The following is a 25615-nucleotide window of genomic DNA, read 5'->3' as shown; positions in this document are numbered from 1 at the left end:
ATTATATGAAGGATAAATGACAAATGATCTGATAAAAATCTGAATAAAAATTCTCCACCATTAAATATGTAATACAACAGGCTCGTTGTATCTGCTCACAGCTTAAATGTGAGAAATTTTAGCTCAAGAAGGGAATTGTGACTTAATTTTTGGGAATATTGAAAGATTTAAGGTGTACGTCTGGTCACTCGGCCACACTGAGTTGATATGATGCATCTGTTAACTCTAGAGTAATACTGTTCTCATGGCCATTGAAAATATCACATATGCCGAAATATTGTTCGAGCACTGAGCGTAGACCTTTAAGAATCAATTGATGATTATCAGAATATACCAAATACAAGCAAGACTTTATTTTTAATCTAAAACATCAAACTAACTAACACACATAGACAAACTTAAAAACAGATTGGTGAGTGAGCTGTAATAGAAGGTGAATGGAAATGATCTGTAACAGAGAAAATGGAACTTTATGGATTCTATAGACCATGCCCTGAACCATCGGTACTTAATTTAATATACCTCGATTTGCAGTAGGGTTGCCAAAAGTATTTAAATAAAACGCCAGCACTTCCTAGTAAAGGTCTGGAGGTGTATTTGCCTTCGTTGCATTGCTTTGGTTCTTTGGCTGGGTCCTTAGAAAGTTCTGATTGTTCTCCGACATTGGTTTTGAATCTCTGTTAAGATCGTTGACACCGGATAGTTTGGTGCTAGAATTATCAGGCGGGGCCTTGAAGCAAGGCCTCCCGCAAGGGAGACTCGCAACTCCCCGTCATGTCAAGAGAGAAGAGCTCCTCGGAACTTTGCATTCCAAGCTTTCCTGAACTCTACATTTTGCGGAACCTGGGCAGAGGGGCGCAGAAGCGAAGCCAACCGAAGAAGGGCTCGGAGAAGAGCAAGATCCAAGAGCGAAGAATTCGTCCTAGGTGGGGAGGTTCTGTTGAGTTGAGGTTGGCTGCACCCTAAAGGTGTCTTGAGCAAATAAGTGTCTTTTGCTGTGTCACATAGTCATTTCTGTCTTCCCCTCAAGATAATTAATTAATGGCCTTTCTATGGTTTGTCAGTTTTCCCGCTCAAAAAGTGAACATACTATTATCCTGACTTTTATATAATGAAATTGATGCAAGAGACATGACATTTGTTAACATCATTACTCTACATAAACAGGCAAGCATTTACATATGAAACATGACATACTTTCATGAATATTCAACATGTTAATTACAAAACATGAAAATACATGATTAAAAATCATAATGGGTAATTCAAGTCATTTTTTTTGTATAGCGCTTTTCACAAAGCACATCGTTTCAAAGCAGCTTTACAGGAAATCATGCATTAACAAAAAATGAAACTGTGATATCTATAAAGTCTTAGAGTGATCATTGTGTAGTTTGATTAAATATGATTTTAAATTGTGTATAGTAATTAAATGATTAAATAATTGTATTTATAACCCCAGTGAGCAAGCTGAAGGCAACTGTGGCAAGGAACACAAAACTCCATAAGATATTGGTTAATGGAGAAAAATAACCTTGGGAGAAACCAGGCTCACTGTGGGGGCCAGTTCCCCTCTGGCTAAACAACATGAATATAATGCCAATATTTGTTATTTATTATTAATTAATTAAATTATAGTCTATGTATTCCATTTCAAGAGTATAGTCCATCAATAGACAAAGGTGATGCAGGCAGAGATCAATGAGGTGCTTCGCAGTTCAACCGGCAGGTAATTTCGGTGAGGTTCGGTGGGGTCCATCCTAAGTCCAAGGTTCAGGCAGTGGCATATGAAGTATCCGATGCCTTACAGTTGGAGTTGGCGTCAGTTCATCCTCTGAAGTCCATCGTAAAAGACTGAAGTGATTTCTGGCTAGCACCGGCTGCATTTAGTCGTCATCACTCAGAGACGCATAGCAGTGGAGCTGGATCTGGCTGGCTCTGGTAACCTCGGGATATGAATCCCAAGGTTGAGACATGGAAACAAAACCTTTATATTAGAATAGATGCCATTCAATTTTATGCAGAATTATAGATCATGATGGATGTTTCTGGTTCCAGCAGACCTAACTAAAGCAGACTAATTGTGAGTTGAAGGATAAATTAGGTGTATGTCTGGCTAAATAGATGATTCTTTAGTCTAGACTTAAATTGAGTGAGTGTGTCTGCATCCCGAACAGTGTTAGACTATTCCATAGTTTAGGAGCCAAGTATGAAAAGGATCTACCTCCTTTTGTGGATTTTGATGTTCTTGGAATTATTAACAAGCCAGAACTTTGTGATCGTAATGAATGTTACGGAATATAGCATGTCAGAAGGTCACTTAAGTACTGTGGAGCTAGACCATTCAAAGCTTTGTATGTAGTTAACAGAATTTTAAAATTAATACAAAATTAAACAGGTAGCCAATGTAACGATAATAGAATGGAGCTAATATGATCATATTTCTTGGTTAGGGTGAGCACTCTGGCAGCTGCATTTAACCAATTGAAGTTTATTTATTGAACTTGCTGGACATGTATTACAATAATCTAGTCTTGAGGTCATGAACACATTAATTCGTTTTTTGGCATCACCAATAGAGCATGTGACAATTTAGCAATATTTCTCAGGTGGAAGAATGCTGTTCTACAAACATTGGAAATTTTGATTTTCAAAGGACAGATTGGTATCAAATAACACAAGTTCTGTGCTGTAGAAGATGACGTAACGGTACATCCATCGAAAGTCAAATTATATTTTAGCTGCTTATTTTTTTTTAGGTTTTTGGTCCAATCATTAGTATTTCTGTTTTGTCAGAATTGAGTAGAAGGACATTTCTGGCCATCCAATCTTTGATTTCATTGATACACACTGCTAATTTGGGGAATTGTGAATTTCTGTTGGGTTTAGAAGAACTTTTGATTTGACAATTCCTCATTTACAGATACAAAATGGTAGCAGTCTGATAAATGGGACCTAAACCATGCTAATGCAAGTCCACTAATGCCAACATAATTCTCCAGCCTATTCAAGAGAATGTCGTGCTCTATCATGTCAAAGGCAGAACTAAGACCGAAAAGCACTATAAGGGAAATGCAGCCATGATCAGATGATAAGAGCAAGTCATTTGGGGGCCTAAATCCTGACTGAAATTCTTTGTATATTCCATTTCTCTGTAGAAATGAACATAAGGAGGAACATTCATTGGTTTTACAACATGGATAATACATTACACGTTATGAGAAGCATACATGTCAGGGTTATCGGTTGCATAGGATGCATTTGTCTATATTTTTAGTATAATCCTACAGATGGCTGAGTATTTGGATTGAAGTGAAATGAGAAGTCCATGTCAAATGTTCATGAATTGAGCTTCATGTGAGCTGGTGAGCCAAAAACGTGCCTCATGATTAGTATAATAATTTTATGTTTTGAGAGTTGGTTATATTGAAGAACAATGAATTTTCATGGGTTTTATAGAGCAGTCCTCAGCAAATGACCAGTCATGTGATGACCATTAATGTTTAGGGCATTTGTGATATACAACATGGACGAGGAGGGGTCATGGTGCGTCCACAGGGCTCTCTTTGTTCTCAAGACGGTTAAGGTTAGGCAGCTGTGCATTTCTTCTCATTTGCACAGGGTTGCTTCAGACTTCAGGGCACTTCTTTGGCAGAGTCTTTAAATGTATTGCCCTGAGGAATTTCAGTGTGACTGCGGGCCTCTGTGTCTAAGTTTTAATAACTTTAAAGGAAAATATCAGTTTACATCCTGGATTCAAGTCATTCTTCGTGTAGAACGGTTAATTCTTCTGCCCATAAGATCCTACAGTGCACACCTTCTCTGCTGTTGCTTCTCAGTTCACATTCATGTTGTCATCTCATGCTCTACATGTCATAAACACTGAAACAACCAATGTTTCTTTGTTTTCCTCTCCTGTCTTTTGTGAGCTGATGTCCAGTCTAACAAGCTGTTTGTATGATGTGTATCTGAGAGCATTAGATGATATGTCTCTTTATTATCGCTGTGTTTTAAGGTGATTTTAGCATGTTCAGATATTAAGTGTGTGTGTATGTGTGATAACATAAGGTACATGTGTAACATGTAGTGTGTGTTCAGCAGCGGAAGCAGTGGCGGCAGTCACCCCAGCAGCAGTCGAAGCAGCAGTCGTGAAAACAGCGGCAGTGGCAGTGTAGGCGTTCCCATCGCTGTACCCACACCTTCTCCACCCAGCACCTTTCCAGGTGATATATTCACCTATGATGCAAAAAAAATCTAAGATACAGTACACCAGTGGTTCTTAACTGGATTTAGTTCGGTAACCGAACACGGTACCAGCAAAAGTTTGGTAAAAGTAATAATATCCTTGAAAAGAAACAATTTATTAATATTTCTTTTATATTGGGTAGTTTTGTTCAATTTCGAGGATGAGGAGGGCTTATGCAACTTGTCCATGCTGGCAACTGCCTGATTTGACTAGCTTCTACCAAGTGACAGAAGAATTTGTGCCAAAATACAAGGATATGGCTACAGGCAGAGATCCAAAAAGGGCGGGAGCTCCAAACCACCAGCAAAGATATAAAGAGCTCCTAACCCAAACTGTGTGTAGAAGTGACGCCCCCTTTGGGAGTTGGCGCAACCCCCTTTTAGAGTAACCCTGCCATCTTTTGGAGATTCCACCCCCATTTGGAGATCTCCAGCCTGCAGCTATACCTGCTTGCAAAATACCCAGTTTGATAGGACACAAACCTGTATGGTTGGTTACATTTTTATTTTTTACATATAGCATTGTTTATCTCTGCTGTCCACTTGAAGCACTGGCTTACACTACTCTGTAGCTAAGACATACTAAACTTTTTATTTTTACCATTTGTAGTCAGTGCTTTTATAAGAAGTGGGCTATATGATCCTACTAATAACTGATGCTTAATATCAAAATGCCAAAACCCATTTAACTGTCACACAACTGTCATTGTTTCTCCCTCATGTTGTTCCAAACCTCTATATTTCTTTTCTGTGGAACACAAAAGGAGTTATTTAGTTTAAGCTATTCATTGGAAATCTTGTCTTTTGGTCTAAATTCTCAACAAAACAAAAAAAATCCATGCTTTTAGATGTTTACATTGTCATTTAGCAGACATAAGATTTGAGTGCCTAGAAGACAAGATTTCTTTATTGAAAGTTTTTTTAAATTTTGGTTTTTGTATGGCTTTCTAAGGACTACTTTTATAGGACAATTTTTTTTTTGGAGCTTGACAGTACAAGTTACTGTTCACTTTGGTTGCATTTACATAGAACAGCTTGGACAACATGAGGGTGAGTAGATGATAACAGAATTTCAATTTTTGGGTGAAATCTCAGAACGCGTGAAACTTTGAAATTCCCGAAACAGCTGAAACGCATTAATACATTTTCAGAATGAGAATTAAATAAAATTCCTTGTAATTTATACGCTGTGTGTTTACAAGTACATGGTCTGCCCAAAAGATGAATTAATGTTAAGGACAGTCTTGGTTCAATTATGTAGAAAGCTCTCTGAGACTTAAAACAAGACTTCTGCCTGACACGTCCCCCATTAGCTCACTTTATCCAAAATGCAACAGCATTCCTCATTTGGTTTCCTTCCTCTCTCCTATTTTTACCCTCAAGCTGCTGTTTCTGGTCTCTCCAGTGCACCCTTAGCTCCAACTAACTCCACCCAGCCCTCTGTCACTTCCTCTAGTTTAACCCCCACCCAACCCTCACTCAGCCCCACTGTTGTCCCTGAGTCTCTCCCCACTCACCCCGACACCACTGAAAGTTCTCCAGTCCCAGCTAAGGGCCGTCAACCCTCTCAACCACCCTTCACTTCAGCTGCAACTAGTGCTACAACCAACCCTGAAACCGGTGAGTCTGCCACTGGCCAGCTCATCTCCAGCCCATCAGTCATGCCTTCCACCCTTATCATGCCATTCCATTACCCAACCCCTTGCCAGCTGAAACATCTATCTGCTCTGTGCTTATGTTTTTGTCCTGTTCATACTGCTTTCTCAAGGGTCTCTCAGGCTGTTTTGACTCTTCAGTTGCTTGGTCTGACTCTGAGTTTGATTCCACCCCTCTCCTCCTGACTCCAACATTTGAGTCAAACACAAGTATGAGTTAAATTATAAAACAGACTGTCAAGACCCTGAATTCTGATTTGATGAGTCGCTTTCAAAGCCGCTGTAAAATGACTACAAACACACCTGGCATAGCACATTCTGGATTAATACAGCAAGTTCCTATGTTGCCTAGCAACTGCAAACAGCCTACAGTTATGAAAATGAACTATATTACTTGGCAAAGGAATGGTTTATCCAGATTATTATTAATACAGTGAACTGCTTATTATAAAAATGTCTTTCATCATATTGCTGTTGCTGACGTTTTATAAAAGCTCCGCTTCAAATTATGCAGAATGCCTCTTACCCATGATAAAATAACTAACCCACAGCCTTTCATATTATTGCTTTATAGCGTCTGGTTACTATTGTAAAGAGGTAATGATTTGTGGTTGTGAAACCAAAGGGAAAAAATGTAGCATGCACAGAATGTCTTCGGCGGATAAATTGCAAGAGAAGAATTTTAATTGAAAATGCATTAAATAGGGCTTTCATGGTCACACAATTTCCTAGAAATATCAGGGAATTTTAAAACTGTGATTTCCAGGCTTGGAAATGTTATTGAATTAATCAAATCTTAAGAAGTCTTGTGCATTTCTGAAGTGCATATACATTTTCTAGTTATGCTCCGTTCTGAAATATTTTGTCAGATAAAATGTGCTCTTTTGTGAAGGTAATCTCTAAGGCTCTTTTTACACCATGCATTCACATGGGTTTTCGGTGATCGCTATCGGATTGCACAAGACTACATTGAATGACAGGTGTATATGCCCAAGATGCATTGTGAATCGATCATGATCGGACCACTGGCCCCATTTACACCTTGCATTAACATGCGTTTCATATCTGGATATTATCTTTAGCTGGATTGCATTTACACCTTGCAGTCAAATGTTTCTCCGATCAAAGGTACCCGCGCAAAATGTAAAACACTTCTTACATATTACATTAGAGCCTATGGTAACTGAAAATTATCCATCTTTTTAGATAATTTATAAAACAATAATTCAAATGTCTTCTATCACTTTAATAGTCAGGGTTTTTACTTCATTTAACATTTTTGATGGCCGACAAAGCTAAAATTCGTGTCGCCGAATCAAATTCAATTATATTCATCTCTCATTTGCACGAGTGAAGCCTGGTTTCACGTGAATGTCACGGGTCATTATAAATCAAGAAAGACGTGAGTAAGAGGGATTTGAGGAGACCAACAAGATATTCCAAGTGTATTCTAATTATATTTAAATTATTATATTTCTGGGATTTTTTTTATTTTATTTTATTTTTTTTTATTCATTGTTTAGGTGATAATATTGCAAGACTGCTGTGTCTGTTGTGTTCTTCACATTGTGATGGCTGAATGTGGTTTCAGTGATACGATCATGATCTGTCTTGGGTGCATTTTCACCTGGCACTTAATGTGGTCAAGTGCAGTCCGATAGCAGTCCGATCGTCGCATGTTAATGCCCAGGTGTAAAGGGGGACACTGAAACCACAGTTGGAGGTGGTCAGGAACAGATTCTTGACCACATTCAAAGAAGGTGTAAATGCACATGCGTTTTCGTTATCCGGATACGACTACACAAGTAATTAATTATGTGATGAGTTACACTACAGTCATCCATTGTTAAAGGGCTGTGTTGTGTGTTCTTGCCTTTTTTGGTTTAATTCAGCAATCACAATGTGAAGAACACAACAGACACAGCAGTCTTGCAATCTTATCACCTAAACAATGAAAAAAAAATAATCCCATAAATGATTACATTAGAATACACTTGGAATATCTTGTTGGTCTCCTCAAATCCCTCTTACTTGCATCTCTATCTTGATTTCTAATCACCCGCGACACTCGCGTGAAACCAGGCTTCGCTCGTGCAAATGCGAGATGAATATAATTGAATTTGCTTCGGCGACACTAATTTTAGCTTTTGTCGGCCATTAAAAAAGTTAAATGAAGTAAAAACCCTAACTGTTAAAGTGATAGCATTTGAATTATCCATCAGTGTTTTCGCTAAAAGATGGATCATTTTCAGTTACCATAGGCTCTAATGTAATAAGTAGTGTTTTACATTTTGCGTGGGTAACTTTGATCAGATATTTATTCTATCACAATGGAGACGCATTTGACTGCAAGGTGTAAATGCAATCACGCTAAAGAATATGCATATACTATCCGGATATGAAACTCATTAATTCAAGGTGTAAATGGGGCCTAAAATTAAAATAAATCCCTAGTGACACAAGTGATTGAAATTTCTCAATTAATTTGTCAAAACGTACCTTAGAAATCTGAATGTACTATACTAAGCAAATTAAAAGTCTTCAATGGCAGTTCACGTTTGCAAATTTAGCCTTTTATTTATTTTTTTTATTTTATTTTTTTGGTAAATGCTAGCCATGCTGGATTTCTCATGAACCGTGCCTCAGAGGGCTTTCACACCAATCAAATGAGTCGAACTGTGATGTCAAACGGACTCTTGTCCACACCAGATCTCTAGAGTGAAAACATCCTCAGTCCCAGGTGCAGTCTAAAGGCCAAAATATTCTTTGTTTTTCAGCATGCCGCAAAGTCTCTCGCACAGTGTGCGTGATACAGATTTAGTTTGCTCGCGTGGAGCCCAGTGCGTCTAGATACACGGACAGACTGCATCTGTGGGTGTCATCTGCACATGCGCCTTCCATTGACTGTGCCAAAGAGTATCACAAAGCAATTGTAGAGTGCATGCATTCCAGGTCAAAAGAGTATACTTTGAAAGGCTAGAGTGATCAACTGTGCGCAAGACGTAAAGGCATGTGGAAAAACAGTGTACCCTAGCTTTAAATCGGCTTAAACCTGTCAATTTCATGGCATTCATCCTTACTTTCAGATCATTTATCCATTTCATTATGGACAAAAAAATAAAATGCTTGAATGCATGTGCTTAAATGGTCTGTCTATGGACTTGCATTCCTTCTCATTCCAGGCAATTTAATATAAACAATTATAGGGAATAAAGATGGTATGTTTCTCAATTATGAAATTATGCCATAGATTAACCTCAGATAATTCTGGATGTTTGTGCTAGTCATTATTTTCTCTTTCATTGCTGTGTGGTGTTCTTACAGGTGGTCCTCAGTTCTACAGCATGAACAGGCCCGTCCCCAGACAGATCACACCCACAGTGGGTGGGTCTCTGCCATATCGCCGGCCACCCTCAATCACGGGCCAGGCTTCCATGCCCCCCAGCCAGCAAAACGGAGGACCCTATTACAGTCAGAACCAAGGTACTGCTCTCACTATGCTCCTCAGACCTCAAAGTGAGGACTACAAAACACTTAGGACTAAACTACTGCTTATGTTCTAGTTTTTATTTAAACACAAGGTTTAATATGTGCCCTGAAATTACCAGCACACGATAGACCCCCTACCTCGCATATTACTTTCTTTTAAAATTTTGTGTTTGAAAAACATTCAGAGCTATCTTAAAAACATACATTTTTCGACAGTAACATTTCTCGTGTTCTTAAAGGAATCACAGGCCCAGTGTTCCCTCTAATTTGTGTTCCTATTTCTGTGCGGATCCTTTGGCCACATAAGCAAAAACATATGATTTATGTATAATATCAAATTAAATATTATTTTTTTTAAAATGTTAATAAAATAAATATATATATAAACTTTTGTTGATCTTGACTATAGACTAGAGACAAAAAAATAACAATGAATGGCTTTTGTGGGCTTCCATATGTGCTGCAATAAACTTGCAATCTTCATACTATTCGTGAATACTGTCTTTTCGTGATTTGTTCAGTACTGCATATTTCCACGCAATATTTCTCACAGCTTTAGTTTCATACTGAAAATCGGAAAACATGCAGATGGGACATAGCTGAAACACGCCCAGTCATTTGCAGTGCCGTCCGCAAAATTATTATTTTTCCATCTGCGTGGGAGCAACTGCAGAAGTGCGCAGTTACGCATGTGCACATCTGAGAAGGAACACTGATCTCCAGTTAGAGAACTGTAGATGGGTGGTATGTTCACTCAAATGTATTAAGTCTTCGAACTCAAGCTGGTGTGGGTCCACCTTTCATGCTTTTGCTCTGAAGTCATTTCCTGTTTGTCACAAAGTGTTTGCACACTAAACTAACTGCCTACTGTCTTTTTCTTTTTCACCTTCATTTTCTTTTGAAATTTGTCTCTATCTCTCTTGGTTCATTGCCCACCACACTTTCCAATTCCGTTCTCTCTCTTTCTCTGTGCTTTTTGTGGTGTTGTGGACTAGCCTCAGTTGCCCCCCCTCCCCCATCCATCCTGCAGATCACACCCCAGCTTCCACTGACGGGTTTTGTGGCTCGTGTTCAGGAAACCAGTAAGTGGCTATGAGCTTCTCTGATGAGCCCCTGCTACCTTCAGACCACACACACACTGTACACACTCACACATGGCTTTGTGCGCCTTGATGCGTCATTGCAAGACATGCTTTTGCAATCATATGTAACTCAAATTTTATACTCTCATTGGGCACTTTATTAGGAAGACCTGCACACCTACTTATCCATGCGGTTTATCTAATCAGCCAATCGTGTGGCAGCAGTGCAATGCATAAATTCATGCAGATACGGTCAGGAGCTTCAGTTAATGTTCACATCAACCATCAGAATGGGGGAAAAATGTGATCACAGTGATTTCGACCGTGGCATGATTTTTGGTGCCAGATGGGCTGGTTTGAGTATTTCTGTAACTGTTGATCTCCTGGGATTTTCACACACAACAGTCTCTAGAATTTACTCAGAATGGTGCCAAAAACAAAAAACATCCAGTGAGCGGTAGTTCTGCTGATGGAAAACTTTGTTGATAAGAGAAGTCAACGGAGAATGGCCAGACTGGTTTGAACTGACAGAAAGGCTACAGTAACTCAGATAACCACTCTATACAATTATAGTGAGCAGAATAGCATCTCGGAAAGCAAAACACACCGAACCTTGAGGCGGATTGGCTACAACAGCAGAAGCAGAACCATGTTGGGAAGTTTATTAGGACCAAAGTGTTCCTAATAAAGTGCTCAGTGAGTGTATATGCACTTGAGTTTAAGTCAAATGAAACCTTTTGTAATATATAATGGCCCCAAAAATTATTTGTATACTTACTTCTCACCACTACCTTTTAAGCCATTTGTTTTCACCAGTTGGTCCTATGGTCATTTTTAGTGGTTGTTTGAAGTAACCACCACTTCTGATCATAACATCATAAGCAAATGTTCCACTAATATTTGATGACCAGAAACTGTCCAAATATTCAATGTTGATTTTGAACAATGCATCTATTGTTTTCAGTCATTTCAAACCTAATTAACTTCTTTTAGTTACATTTTTAGCTTGATTTTATTACATTTTTTAGTATAATAAATACCACTGTTTTTGTTGTCCAGTGTGATGACATTTACATTTTTTTAAGTGTTTAAGTCTCAATTTTTGGGGTCACTGTAAACAGCTCACCGTCACGTCATAAATATACAGTGTCCTATTTCTATACAGGATCACTTATTTGTGTGTTTGTGTCTGTCTGAGAATATTTGGAGTAAAAGTTCCATCACGTTTCCTATTTCACAGTAACCATTCAAACATCCATATCATGATTCTCCTCTTGTGCTTCCTGCATGAATCAATGAGCTTGCATGGCCTTCCCATCTGAAACATTCCTGGTTATCTCTGAGTCTCCTGTTCATTTCTCTGCTCTGTCACAGTTTCAGATTCACCTCCCCCACCTCCCCCTGTAGAAGAGCCTGTATCTGAGGAGACGCAGAATCATCCTCCTCCAGTGGAGTATGAGGAAGGGGAGTCTGCTGTGGTAGAGTACAGTGACCCGTACGCTGAAGAAGACCCACCCTGGGCGCCACAAACCTACCTGGAGAAAGGTACTCTCTCAAAATATCTTGCTTGACACTGGTTACATTCCGCTCACTTTATTATTGAGATATTCCCAAAATATTCCAATGTATTATTAAAGGTCCCAGAAGTGCACTCACAATGTTAGTCACAGTTTCTTGCACCAAAAACGTTATGTCATTAAATGTGACTGTTTCACCCTCTGTCCGACCCTTACAAAAAATTTTTTTGATTGAGGTTGCAGTAAGTGAAACTCCAGTTGCTTCTACAGCTTACAGCTGTACAGACAACAAACCACACTCGGGCTTGCTTGACACTAGCAACAGCACAAGATGAGGACGCGTTCTTGCATTCAAACACAGCTAGATGGATCGCAATTCTGAATGCAGGGATCTCAAGACTTGTTTTTCTAAGTTTCAAACTGTTTAAGTTGACAGCATCCTAAAAACGCTTTATGACGCGAAACAACCAAAGTGAGACGCTCCAAATGCGCCCGTATGATGCAGGTGTACATAGACGTGTCCTTAGAAAAGCCCTCATCATACATCTATCTCGGACAGATTGACGAATTCAATTGCAAAATGGATTGCTGTGGACTGTAGGCCAATGATAGCCTTGTGTTCAGTAATATGGAAATAAGCAAGATATTGCCTTCTAAAGCCACTTTTTCTTCTCATCTGCTACAATAATGTAATGTATTTTAATTATTGGAATTAATTTATTTATAATATATATTACATTTTATAATTATTTAAATATAACTATCATTATATATTGAATTAGGCCCTCAAATAACAATTATTCATCAATATGTGCGATCTAACTGCAATTTAATTATTTGGCATCATGTGATTCTATTACATTTAAATCGCTTGTCTAAATAGTGCATTTTTTTTTTTTTTTTTTTAAAGTCAGATCTTTGCATAGAATTCTGTTGAATGGATTTAAACATGGTAAAATGTACTAAACAGACCGAGAACAAGCATAATCAAATTAGCCAAAATATTTAATAAATTAACACTTAAGGGTTGGGGGGGATGTGTCTAACTTTTGTGAATGAATGCTGAACTTTCTGTTAGTTCTGCAGGTACAAATTCCATGTGGGCCTGGTCATCAGTGTACATTTGTATACAGTTCTTTCTCTATCTTTGTTTTTCCTTCTTTAAGTGGTGGCAATCTACGATTACATTCAAGACAAGGAAGATGAGTTGTCTTTCCAGGAAGGGGCCATCATCTACGTCATTAAGAAGAACGATGATGGCTGGTTTGAAGGCGTGATGAACAGCAATACAGGACTCTTCCCTGGAAACTACGTCGAGTCCATCATGCACTACACAGAGTGAGAATGTCCTCTGCCCTAACCCCTCAACACCAGCGCTAATCTTACCAGGTGTAGAAGTGCATGAATACAAACAACCATGCTAATAACCAGGCTGTGTTCAGAGACGAGTGGTGTGACTGTGGGAAGAGAACACTTTACTGTTATGAAGCTGAACATTCAAACTTAACAGCCTGAAGGTTTTACAACAAGGACATTGAGAACTCACACTACTAGATAAAGTGTGTGTGTGTGTGTGTGTGATATATATATATATATATATATATATGTGTATATATATATATGTAACAATAAAAACCATTAATGAGTTTACTGTTATTTCAAATGAAGGTAGAATTGGAGTAGGTACCATTGATATCTCTTTATTTTCTTCTAGTTTATAACCTTTGCTCATTCCACATTGCAGTGTTTTGGGAGGCAGAACTCGGGCTGACTGAAATGGATTATTTTTATTTTTTTGGATTAACCTGAGGTTGGTTCATGGTGTGTTTTACAGTGAGGTGTTGTACAAAAAGGGAATTAATTACAATAATATTGTACTTGAAGCTTTGAGCCTTCATGAGGAACAGAGAAAGTGTGGAATTGATTAGACTGAATATTGAGAAGTTGTTTTCTGTTTATTCCATGTTGTGACAACTTTTTTTTTTATTTGTGTGTAAAGTCTATGTAAAGTATTGTCTGATTTATCTGGTATCTTTGCTATCTAATCTAATTCATTTCATTGGAAAGTTTATATTTGTAACTAAGACCAAAGTACAAAAAGTAAATGTCTTGTCCGCATTGGTACAGACTTATTTGCACAAATATCTCCCCATGGTTACTTTTACCATGAATGTATTTAATGCAATTACAGTTTGAATCCACTCTGCTGTTTATAAATGGTGATATGGTTTGTTAACTTCACCAAATCGGTCAGCCCCAACACACATGCAGTACTAGACATACACTATATTGCCAAAAGTATTCGCTCATCTGCCTTTAGACGCATATGAAGTGACATCCCATTCTTAATCCATAGGGTTTAATATGATGTCGGCCCACCCTTTGCAGCTATAACAGCTTCAACTCTTCTGGGAAGGCTTTCCACAAGGTTTAGGAGTGTGTTTATGGGAATTTTTGACCATTCTTCCAGAAGCGCATTTGTGAGGTCAGACACTGATGTTGGACGAGAAGGCCTGGCTCGCAGTCTTCGCTCTAATTCATCCCAAAGGTGCTCTATCGGGTTGAGGTCAGGACTCTGTGTAGGCTAGTCAAGTTCTTCCACACCAAACTCGCTCATCCATGTCTTATGGACCTTGCTTCGTGCACTGGTGCGCAGTCATGTTGGAACAGGAAGGGGCCATCCCCAAACTGTTCCCACAAAGTTGGGAGCATGGAATTGTCCAAAATCTCTTGGTATGCTGAAGCATTCAGAGTTCCTTTCACTGGAACTAAGGGGCCAAGCCCAGCTCCTGAAAAACAACCCCACACCATAATCCCCCCTCCACCAAACTTCACAGTTGGCACAATGCAGTCAGACAAGTACCGTTCTCCTGGCAACCGCCAAACCCAGACTCGTCCATCAGATTGCCAGATGGAGAAGCGTGATTCGTCACTCCAGAGAACGCGTCTCCACTGCTCTAGAGTCCAGTGGCGGCGTGCTTTACACCACTGCATCCGACGCTTTGCATTGCACTTGGTGATGTATGGCTTGGATGCAGCTGCTCGGCCATGGAAACCCATTCCATGAAGCTCTCTACGCACTGTTCTTGAGCTAATCTAAAGGCCACATGAACTTTGGAGGTCTGTAGCGATTGACTCTGCAGAAAGTTGGCGACCTCTGCGCACTATGCGCCTCAGCATCCGCTGACCCCGCTCTGTCATTTTACGTGTTCTACCACTTTGTGGCTGAGTTGCTGTCATTCCCAATCGCTTCCACTTTGTTATAATACCACTGACAGTTGACTGTGGAATATTTAGTAGCGAGGAAATTTCACGACTGGACTTGTTGCACAGGTGGCATCCTATCACAGTACCACGCTGGAATTCACTGAGCTCCTGAGAGCGGCCCATTCTTTCACAAATGTTTGTAGAAGCAGTCTGCATGCCTAGGTGCTTCATTTTATACACCTGTGGCCATGGAAGTGATTGGAACACCTGAATTCAATTATTTGGATGGGTGAGTGAATACTTTTGGCAATATAGTGTATCTAATAACCTCATGAACTTTTTTTTTTTAACTTAAATATTGTGTTGTGATGCTAACCAAATGGCCAATATTGGTTAATATTTGCTGTGTGTATGTAGTGCTACATAGACTGCATGCTTAATAAAAATAAACTAATGTTTCAATTATGAATTTTTTTTTTTTTTTTTTTTTTTTTCTCACCTTTTATCTACAGGATTCAAACAATCTGAGAAAACCTGTAAATATCAGGATTTTGAAAGTGATTTTTATGCCTGGAAAAGTCTTTAAAACAATGTCATAGCATTGTTATTTCTAGTCAAAATAAGTTTTCCTCATTTTGCTCTAAAATATTTCATTTGCTACAATATTGCTCTTTGTGAGTGCTTATGCAGAATTAAACTTACTCGATGGACATGCTAGTTTGAGTGTCTTATTGCAGACCTTTGTACTCTAATAAGTAAAATCTTTTGCATATTTCAAAATATTGCTACCTGACATACAAATGGAAATCTGCCTAGCAATCTATGTAAAATTATTTCTTAAAAATCCATATCCTTTTAATTATGAAGGACTGAAAATATCCTGTGGAAAAATTCATCAGTAAAAAAGTGTGGAAACCCTGTATATAATTAGCTTCTCATTACTCATTTGTTGTTGATGCCTGTTAAATGGTTGGTTCACCCAAAAATGAAAATTCTCTCATTTACTCACCCGCAGGCCATCCCAGATGTGTATGACTTTACACATTTTTAAAAGAATATCTCAGCTCTGTAGGTCCATACAATGCAAGTGAATGATGACCAGAACTTTTAAGCTCCAAAATCAGAAAAGTCAGCATAAAAGTAATCCATGTGACTCCAGTGGTTTAATCAATGTCTTCTGAAGCAATCCGGTTTGTTTTGAGTGAGAACAGACCAAAATATAACTCCTTTTCACTATAAATCTTGACATCAGCAGTCTCCTTGGCAATTATAATTTCAAGCTCTATTACACTTCCTGTATATGCGCATGCATCAACTGGATCTCTTCAGAAGACATGGATTAAACCACTGGAGTCGTATGGATTACTTTTATGCTGATTTTATCTCCTTTTTAGAGTTTCAAAGTTCTGGTCACCATTCACTTGCATTATATGGACCTACAAAGCTATAATATCCTTCTAAAAATATTTTGTTTGTGTTCAGCAGAAGAAAGTCATAGACATCTGGGAACGCATGAGAGTGAATAAATGATGAGAGGAAATTCATTCTTGGGTGAACTGTCCCTTTAAGATGTGTTATGTGGAAAGTAAGTTCCAACTTTATAACCTTACTGTGAGTATTCATTTGGGTGCTCTTGACGTGTTTAAATACATTGTTGTGCCATTTTGTAATATTATTGAAATCTGTGTACAAGCTAATCTTTGACCATCACTTTTCCATAGTTTACAGATTGGCAAGATCTCTGTAAATCTCCATGAATTTGAATCAATCGTACAAAGATGGAGGTTTCTCTAGCAAGGTAGAACGAGGTGCTAAGTATTCCTCGCTCTACCCTGCAGTAATACCTGACAAAATGTGACATTCAGAGGTTTTAGTGTCACTGTTACCACTGTCTGAGGTAACCACCACAGAAAGATGAAGAATATTTTTAATTTAACATGAAAAGTGATTTTTGTAAACATGAAAAATTATAAGGGTTGAACATATTTGTTGTGTGCAAATACATATATACTGAATAAAAATGTGGACATCAGAATTTCAATGTGTCAAAGGGTGTAACAGACAAAATTCTTAAATATGTTTTAACCTTTTCCCTTCCAGTACTCCATTAGTGACTTTTGTTCATCTGCATGCTCTTTTCCAAACTTCCTCACTCCTTAAGTGTTTCACTTCCATGTGCCAGACCAACATGTTTATCGGTAATGACACACAAATGAAAAAGTGGTTTGATAATGTTGTTGCTGTTTTAATACACACTGTGTATTACAGTTTTTCTCAATCGCTTTGGCTCAATTCTCGAATGAGAATTATTTTTATTTATAATATATATTTTATGAAGTTCAAATCTCTGAACAATTAGTTTCTTGTTCACACCAGATTTGAATTTCTTATTCATTTAAGCAAATTGCCTGTGTTTTGGCACATGTGCAAAAGAGTAAGTACAATTGTCTACAGTTTGCACAATTACTAAATGCACATGGCTTGCTGATCAAAACTGATGAGTTGATTCTCAGTGAAATTGTCATACTCTTCATAACTTCTAAACATTCTTTCATCATGTGAGCATCGCATGCAAAATGATCCATTCAGTTATCAATATCTGTCAGACATACATGTATATTCCATAAATATCTATGACATGGAATGTTTGTGATGCCTGCTAAATCTCTGGCCAGACCAACAAGAGTGATAGGATGTCCACCAAGATGGGAACTTTTAGTGTTATGTACTGTGAGGCGGTACAAGGGTTTTTTTTTTTTCCATGGATGTCATTTTGTGGCAATTTTCTGTTCACTATATATGACTTAACATGTAGAAATGTGTAAAAATGGACATGCAAATGTGAATGTAACACATTGCTACAAAAATAAATTTACTGTATACATACAAATGTGCATATCATTTTTCTGTGTACTACAGTATTGTGCAGTATTGACTTTTCCCAGTAAACTTTTACCTACTGGTGAAATCGGTATCTAAAAAGCTGAGTGTGATACACTAACATTCAGCTAGACAAAACTGACATTCTTGTATAGTACAGTAAACAGTGTCGGTGTCAACAAAAATTAAATTTGTATATAACAAACATTTCCAGGGTTGACTGCCATGGTGAAAAAACCTCAAAACATTTTGACCAGTACAGCTCACACGATGAAAAAAAATAAATAAATAAAAATCATTTTGGTGGCATTGGCCAATTTACTGACAAAATAACTAGGTTTTGAAGCATGAATTAAATGTTTTGGGTGAGTTACTACATTTTGCAGACATGCAATAGAGTTGTGATGTCCCATAAAACAGTTGTGACAGTTGCACTTACAGTTTAGAGAATGTTAAGACTGTGTCACAAAGAAAAAAAAAAAAAAATGAGCCAAAGCGATTGAGAAAAACTGTAAAGGGATAGTTTGGAATGACGATTACTAATGCCACCCTTAGTAATCATTTGACTTCTGACTTCAAGGATACTTAAAATCTGTTTGTGGATCTCTATGACCCAGTTTAGCCTGTTTCAGATGGTCCTCCACCTAATTTTTCTCCACTCCTATATGAGCCGGCACCCATAAAAAGTATAGCATTATTTCTAAGTGCCGTTCTCCACACAGACTCTACAGGACTTCATACTTGTCTTGATGTTGACTGGCATGCTTGTTAAATCTGATGAGTCTGTACACATTACTGTTCTCTTTGTATTTCTACCCATTCAAGAGCTAGAAAAATGACAATATATGACCAGCTGTCCTTTTTGCGATTTTAAATTTAAACAGTGGCCACTGAACACCCAGAATCTGTGTCTTTTCAATTGTCTCTGCATCGTAGATGAATACGTCTGTGTTAGGTATTGTTGAACCACTATTTCTATAGAAAGGCAGCATCTTTGTTATAAATTTCAACGTAGCTGGAGATCAGTGGAGGGCATTAAAAGATTGAACATGATCAACTGATTCTCGTCTCATATAAAACACAGACTGAAGCCAGCCGGAAATAAGAAAGAGTGTCTTCTTGTGTTTATCTGCACTCATGCCACAATTCAGGGACAGCGTGTCTTTTTCTTCATTGGGCAAATCGGACTTAGCCCAGATCTCAGCCGATTTTGGTTGACCAGACTCAAGCCAGTGTTCAGCCAAATGAATGCCTGTCTTTTTCTTTGGTTGACTGGGACTCAAACCAAACTTCAGCTATATGCTATTTTACACAAAGGCATTACAATTCGACTACCAGAACCAAACCAGAAGTACCAAAAGTAAGCCAGATTTGGCCCACACTTTATTGTTATCTGGGGAGGGTGATTAAATGATGATCTTTGGGCGAACTATCCCTTTATGATCCATGGAGTTTACAGTGAAATGTCTCTCCCTCAGCTGGTGTTCGTTACAGTGCAGATCTCAATGTTTGTAATACACACCCATGTGCTATTTCAGACTTGCGTAACTTGGCAGAGAACAGGGGTCCAGATGGCTTGGAGGTGTGCACACTCAGACACCCACAGGCTGTTAGCTTTAAAGACAGAGAGGATGAGCAGTTATTCTGCAGTGTGGCACAGGACCGGGGAAACAACTCAATAATACCACAAGATCTAAAGCTGTTAAATATTAAGAAATATAATTTACAAAAAAATATACACTGGTGGACAAAAGTTTGGAACAATGTACAGATTCTGTTGTTTCGGAAGGAAATTGGTACTTTAATTCACCAAAGTGGCATTCAACTGATCACAAAGTATAATCAGGACATTACTGATGTAAAAAACAGCACCATCACTATTTGAAAAAAGTCATTTTTTATTAAATCTAGACAGGCCCCATTTCCAGCAGCCATCACTCCAACACCTTATCCTTGAGTAATTATGCTAAATTGCTAATTTGGTACTAGAAAATCACTTGCCATTATATCAAACACTGCTGAAAGTTATTTGGTTCATTAAATGAAGCTTAACGTTGTATTTGTGTTTGTTTTTAAGTTGCCACAGTATGCAATAGACTGTCATGTCTTAAGGTCAATATTAGGTCAAAAATGACAAAAAAAAAAAAAGAAACAGCTTTCTCTAGAAACTCATCATTCAATCATTGTTTTGAGGAATAAAGGCTACACAATGCTTGAAATTGCCAAAAAAATGAAGATTTCATAGAAAGGTGTACACTACAGTCTTCAAAGACAAAGGACAACTGGCTCTAACAAGGACAGAAAGAGATGTGGAAGACCAGATGTACAACTAAACAAGAGGATAAGTACATCAGAGTCTCTAGTTTGAGAATTAGATGCCTCACAGGTCCTCAGCTGACAGCTTCATTGAATTCTACCTGCTCAACACCAGTTTCATGTACAACAGTAAAGAGAAGACTCAGGGGTGCAGGCCTTATGGGAAGAATTGCAAAGAAAAAGCCACTTTTGAAACAGAAAAACAAAAAGAAAAGGTTAGAGTGGGCAAAGAAACACAGACATTGGACAACAGATAATTGGAAAAGAGTATTATTGATCTTAACCCCACTGAGCTTTTGTGGGATCAGCTGGACTGTAAGGTGCGTAAGAAATGCCCGATAAGACAGCCACATCTATGGCAAGTGCTACAGGAAGTGTGGGGTGAAATGTCACCTGAGTATCTGGACAAACTGACAGCTAGAATGCCAAGGATCTGCAAAGCTGTCATTACTGCACGTGGAGGATATTTTGATGAGAACTCTTTGAAGTAGTTTAAATATTTTTCAAATTGAAATAGTAATTTTTCACATTATGAATGTCCTGACTATACATTGTGATCAGTTGAATGCCACTTTGGTGAATAAAAGTACCAATTTCTTTCCATAAGAGCAAAATCTGTATATTATTCCAAACTTTTGGCCACCAGTGTATGTTTTAACTATATTTTTGATTATAGATTAAAGACTATAAACATTTAATTACATATAGTTTTCAACAATATGTAATATTGTTACTACAGGAAAGGAAAAAAGGTGCTGTATGGGTTAAAAAGCCATCAACAACCCTCTGTGCAATCTTAACAGACATATATCATCTTACAGTCGTAAAGTAGGCCTAATTATCTTGGTTCTTCAAACTGTAAACCACAGCATCCTCAGGCAATCTTAAGAACTCAGTTAAAACGGCAAAAGCACTTAATTTATGGTACAAATCCAAGGCAGGGCTTGTCCTTGTTCAGATGACAAATATCTAGTCTCAGAAAGATTGTTTAGCAGACCAGTTGTGAGTTAAAACAGAAAGAAAATGACATCAGTCCACATTCTGCTGATCTTCTTACAGTGCTGCTGTGTCTCAGGTAGGCAAACTATTAATGATTTAACCAAGTGAAGCAGTTCAATAGATTAATGTGACTATAATTGCTTCCGATATGGATATGGACAGGTAATTGACAACAGACATGATTCTCAGTAATAAGTAATTGACAATCACGTTAATGCTTAGTAGATAATTACTAGCAATATTCAAAAGGAAATGTTATAAAACTTAAAAAGTGACTTCGTTACTGATGTGGAAGTTATGATGAATATCAGTTGTCCTCATTAAACAGGACAGCCTCTGTTAGGCTACAATTTCAAACCTCTGGCTGATGTGGCATGATGAAGTCAACAGGCAGTCCAGCAATTTCAACCTGTACAGGGCAAACAACAGAGTGGTGAGGCAGGTAATTGCATTTCTTTTTCAAATATGTTCTAATGTGAAATGCCATCATACACTACAGTCTTACCAACAGGAAACACTTTACAGTAATGTTCCATTTGTTAACGCTTTAGGTATCATGAATTAACAATGAACAATATATATTTTTTACAGCATTTATTAATCCTGGTAAATGTTAGTTAATACAAATACAATTATTCATGTTAATTCATGTTAGTTCATAGTGCATTAACTAATGTTAACATATACAACTTTTGATTTAAAAAATGTTGTTGAAATTAACATTAACCATGATTAATAAATGCTGTAAAAGTATTTTTCATTGTTTGTCCATGTTAACAAAACCTTATTGTAAAGTGCTACCCTATGGGCAATATGGTCAGGTTGTTGCAGTCTCATAGTACAATAACACCCTCTAGTGGATCTGTACATATTGTTTGTCAACATCCAAAACAGTGGGGACACTTTATAATACTCATTGAAGGAATCGTTCCCTATTCTGTCATTATTTACTCACCCTTATGTCTTCCAAAACTGTATGCTGTTTTTCCAAGGAACACACACAGAGAAACAGAATCTTAAGGCATCTCTTTTTCATATAATGACAATTCATATGACCATGTCTGTCAAACTCCAAAAGACAACACAAAGCCCCATAAGGGTAGTTCATATGACTCCTGTGCTTTATTCCAAGTCTTCTAAATCCATACAATAGGTTTGTGTGAGGAACAGACTGAAAATTAAGTTAACTATCACTGAAAATCTTCCCAACCGCCATAGCTCTTAAAGGGATAGTTCACCCAAAAATGAAAATTCTCTCATCATTTACATGTTGTTTAGTCTTATCTGTTATCTGCTATACATTATATAATTATTTCTAATATTCATGAAATTTTACTGATAAAACAAGATAATTCACCAAATAATCATTTGCTAATATTATTAAAGTTATTAGTAGGCCTCGTGCTATTACCACTACTAATGACCTTCATTAATAACTTTCATATTAGCAAATGATGAATGATCTTGTTCTACTAGTATAATTTCATTAATAATATAAGAAAGGATTATATAATGTATTTTTGCATTTTAAAATATTCAGTAAAAGTGTAATCAAACATTATTAAAGAAATACTTTTGATGCTTTAATGACAGAGTCTTTGTTTTTTTCTTCAAGATCACACTGGTAGGCGATAATACATATGATATCCTGCTTGATTTCGGGATAAAGGATACAGTCTGTCTGAAATATCACAGGAGAACATACACGGATGGATGCATTTTCAAACAGAGGCCTTTCACAGTCAGCTTGAAAGTTTGCTGCTTTCCTGTTGTTGTTGTTGCATGTGCATGTATGAATAATAGTGTTTCCTAAATTATATTACCTTTTATCTGTGGAATAGCACTTAAATATAGGCCTACCAGAAATATTTCTCACCTTTTTCTTCTCTGTAGTCTATGGAACTGTGCTCCAGCCTTGTGCGTGTTGGCAGTGGGCTTGCAGCTCCTCTGGGCATCAGCTGTGTTGCTGCTACAGATGCACTGGGGTCCAGCTCAGAGTCCAGCAGTGAGGAAAGCATTGTCCGGGGACAAAACAGGCCAAACGGGGCTCTTTCTCTTTAGGACTTATTCTATGTCAAGGAGCTTTAGACTGTCCAAGATTATTGCTGTGATTTCAAAGAATTTGATTAAAACAAACAAACTGACTACTAGTGGATGTCCATTAGCATGAATGCAAAAATAACCTTTTTGGCTGAATCCTGTTATGGAGATGGCTGGGTTAGATTTTACCCCAAATTCAAAATAGAGAAATAAGAAATATTAGCTTAAAGTAAAAATTAAGCCTTGTTTAGGATCATTACAGTTTGTATAGTGAATTATTTTCAAGACAATGACGCCAATATTCATTCCTACACTGCAAAATAATAATATATTAAATAGCCAAGTATTTATACATCATGGTAGTATTTATTGTGCTGCCTTATATTCAAGCTGATTTAAAAAAAAAAATTGTTATTAAAGCAATTCTTTTACTGTAATACTGTAATGAGAATCACAATTGAGAACAACTGGGATGAAAACTCAAAAGTAAAAGGTGTCGACTCATTACAGTAATGAGAATTTGAAAATCTTATGAAAAAAAAATGTATATATATATATTGCTATCAATATTTTTTGCAATATATATATATATATATATATACAGGTGCATCTCAATAAATTAGAATGTCGTGGAAAAGTTCATTTATTTCAGTAATTCAACTCAAATTGTGAAACTCGTGTATTAAATAAATTCAATGCACACAGACTGAAGTAGTTTAAGTCTTTGGTTCTTTTAATTGTGATGATTTTGGCTCACATTTAACAAAAACCCACCAATTCACCAATCTCAAAAAATTAGAATATGGTGACATGCCAATCAGCTAATCAACTCAAAACACCTGCAGAGGTTTCCTGAGCCTTCAAAATGGTCTCTCAGTTTGGTTCACTAGGCTACACAATCATGGGGAAGGCTGCTGATCTGACAGTTGTCCAGAAGACAATCATTGACACCCTTCACAAGGAGGGTAAGCCACAAACATTCATTGCCAAAGAAGCTGGCTGTTCACAGAGTGCTATATCCAAGCATGTTAACAGAAAGTTGAGTGGAAGGAAAAAGTGTGGAAGAAAAAGATGCACAACCAACCAAGAGAACCGCAGCCTTATGAGGATTGTCAAGCAAAATCGATTCAAGAATTTGGGTGAACTTCACAAGGAATGGACTGAGGCTGGGGTCAAGGCATCAAGAGCCACCACACACAGACATGTCAAGGAATTTGGCTACAGTTGTTGTATTGCTCTTGTTAAGCCACTCCTGAACCACAGACAACGTCAGAGGCGTCTTACCTGGGCTAAGGAGAAGAAGAACTGGACTGTTGCCCAGTGTTCCAAAGTCCTCTTTTCAGATGAGAGCAAGTTTCGTATTTCATTTGGAAACCAAGGTCCTAGAGTCTGGAGGAAGGGTGGAGAAGCTCATAGCCCAAGTTGCTTGAAGTCCAGTGTTAAGTTTCCACAGTCTGTGATGATTTGGGGTGCAATGTCATCTGCTGGTGTTGGTCCATTGTGTTTTTTGAAAACCAAAGTCACTGCACCCGTTTACCAAGAAATTGTGGAGCACTTCATGCTTCCTTCTGCTGACCAGCTTTTTAAAGATGCTGATTTCATTTTCCAGCAGGATTTGGCACCTGCCCACACTGCCAAAAGCACCAAAAGTTGGTTAAATGACCATGGTGTTGGTGTGCTTGACTGGCCAGCAAACTCACCAGACCTGAACCCCATAGAGAATCTATGGGGTATTGTCAAGAGGAAAATGAGAAACAAGAGACCAAAAAATGCAGATGAGCTGAAGGCCACTGTCAAAGAAACCTGGGCTTCCATACCACCTCAGCAGTGCCACAAACTGATCACCTCCATGCCACGCCGAATTGAGGCAGTAATTAAAGCAAAAGGAGCCCCTACCAAGTATTGAGTACATATACAGTAAATGAACATACTTTCCAGAAGGCCAACAATTCACTAAAAATGTTTTTTTTATTGGTCTTATGATGTACTCTAATTTTTTGAGATAGTGAATTGGTGGGTTTTTGTTAAATGTGAGCCAAAATCATCACAATTAAAAGAACCAAAGACTTAAACTACTTCAGTCTGTGTGCATTGAATTTATTTAATACACGAATTTCACAATTTGAGTTGAATTACTGAAATAAATGAACTTTTCCATGACATTCTAATTTATTGAGATGCACCT

At 37.7% G+C, this 25615-nt stretch overlaps 2 protein-coding genes across 17 annotated transcripts in view; both read left to right on the top strand.

The window, feature by feature from the left end:
• The window catches only part of abi2a (abl-interactor 2a), a 59430-nt gene extending 43143 nt beyond the window's left edge, over nt 1–16287 (top strand). For 4 of the 16 annotated variants that reach the window (XM_051709251.1, XM_051709247.1, XM_051709250.1 and 1 more), the window contains 6 exons: nt 4099–4223; nt 5629–5865; nt 9225–9383; nt 10385–10471; nt 11846–12016; nt 13155–16287. In XM_051709251.1, coding sequence (XP_051565211.1) covers nt 4099–4223; nt 5629–5865; nt 9225–9383; nt 10385–10471; nt 11846–12016; nt 13155–13330 — 955 coding nt within the window. In that variant the 3' untranslated portion in view covers nt 13331–16287. The remainder of the gene's footprint in view (nt 1–4098; nt 4224–5628; nt 5866–9224; nt 9384–10384; nt 10472–11845; nt 12017–13154) is intronic. The other 12 variants (XM_051709258.1, XM_051709253.1, XM_051709252.1 and 9 more) reach the window with 6 other exon arrangements.
• A 5384-nt stretch (nt 16288–21671) lies between these two features.
• Nucleotides 21672–23482, top strand: LOC127447443 (secreted phosphoprotein 24). Its single transcript, XM_051709328.1, has 3 exons — nt 21672–21832; nt 23006–23131; nt 23284–23482. The coding sequence occupies exons 1-3, from the start codon at nt 21758–21760 to the stop codon at nt 23449–23451; spliced, it is 369 nt and encodes a 122-aa protein (XP_051565288.1). The 5' UTR covers nt 21672–21757; the 3' UTR covers nt 23452–23482.
• The last annotated feature ends 2133 nt before the right edge of the window (nt 23483–25615 follow it).

Source organism: Myxocyprinus asiaticus, chromosome 10 (assembly GCF_019703515.2).
Source record: "Myxocyprinus asiaticus isolate MX2 ecotype Aquarium Trade chromosome 10, UBuf_Myxa_2, whole genome shotgun sequence".
Classification (NCBI taxonomy): domain Eukaryota; kingdom Metazoa; phylum Chordata; class Actinopteri; order Cypriniformes; family Catostomidae; genus Myxocyprinus; species Myxocyprinus asiaticus.
The sequence above is the reverse complement of the archived record's forward strand: the minus strand, read 5'-3'. Positions and strand labels throughout refer to the sequence as shown.

Bases quoted from the DNA above. Each gene is read 5' to 3' on its own strand.
- LOC127447443 (XM_051709328.1), top strand. From the start codon at position 21,758: ATGTGGCATGATGAAGTCAACAGGCAGTCCAGCAATTTCAACCTGTAC. The intron at 21,833-23,005 runs GTAATTGCATTT...TTTTTCTTCAAG, and splicing joins ACAACAGAGTGGTGAGGCAG to ATCACACTGGTAGGCGATAA. The intron at 23,132-23,283 runs GTCAGCTTGAAA...TCTTCTCTGTAG, and splicing joins TCAAACAGAGGCCTTTCACA to TCTATGGAACTGTGCTCCAG.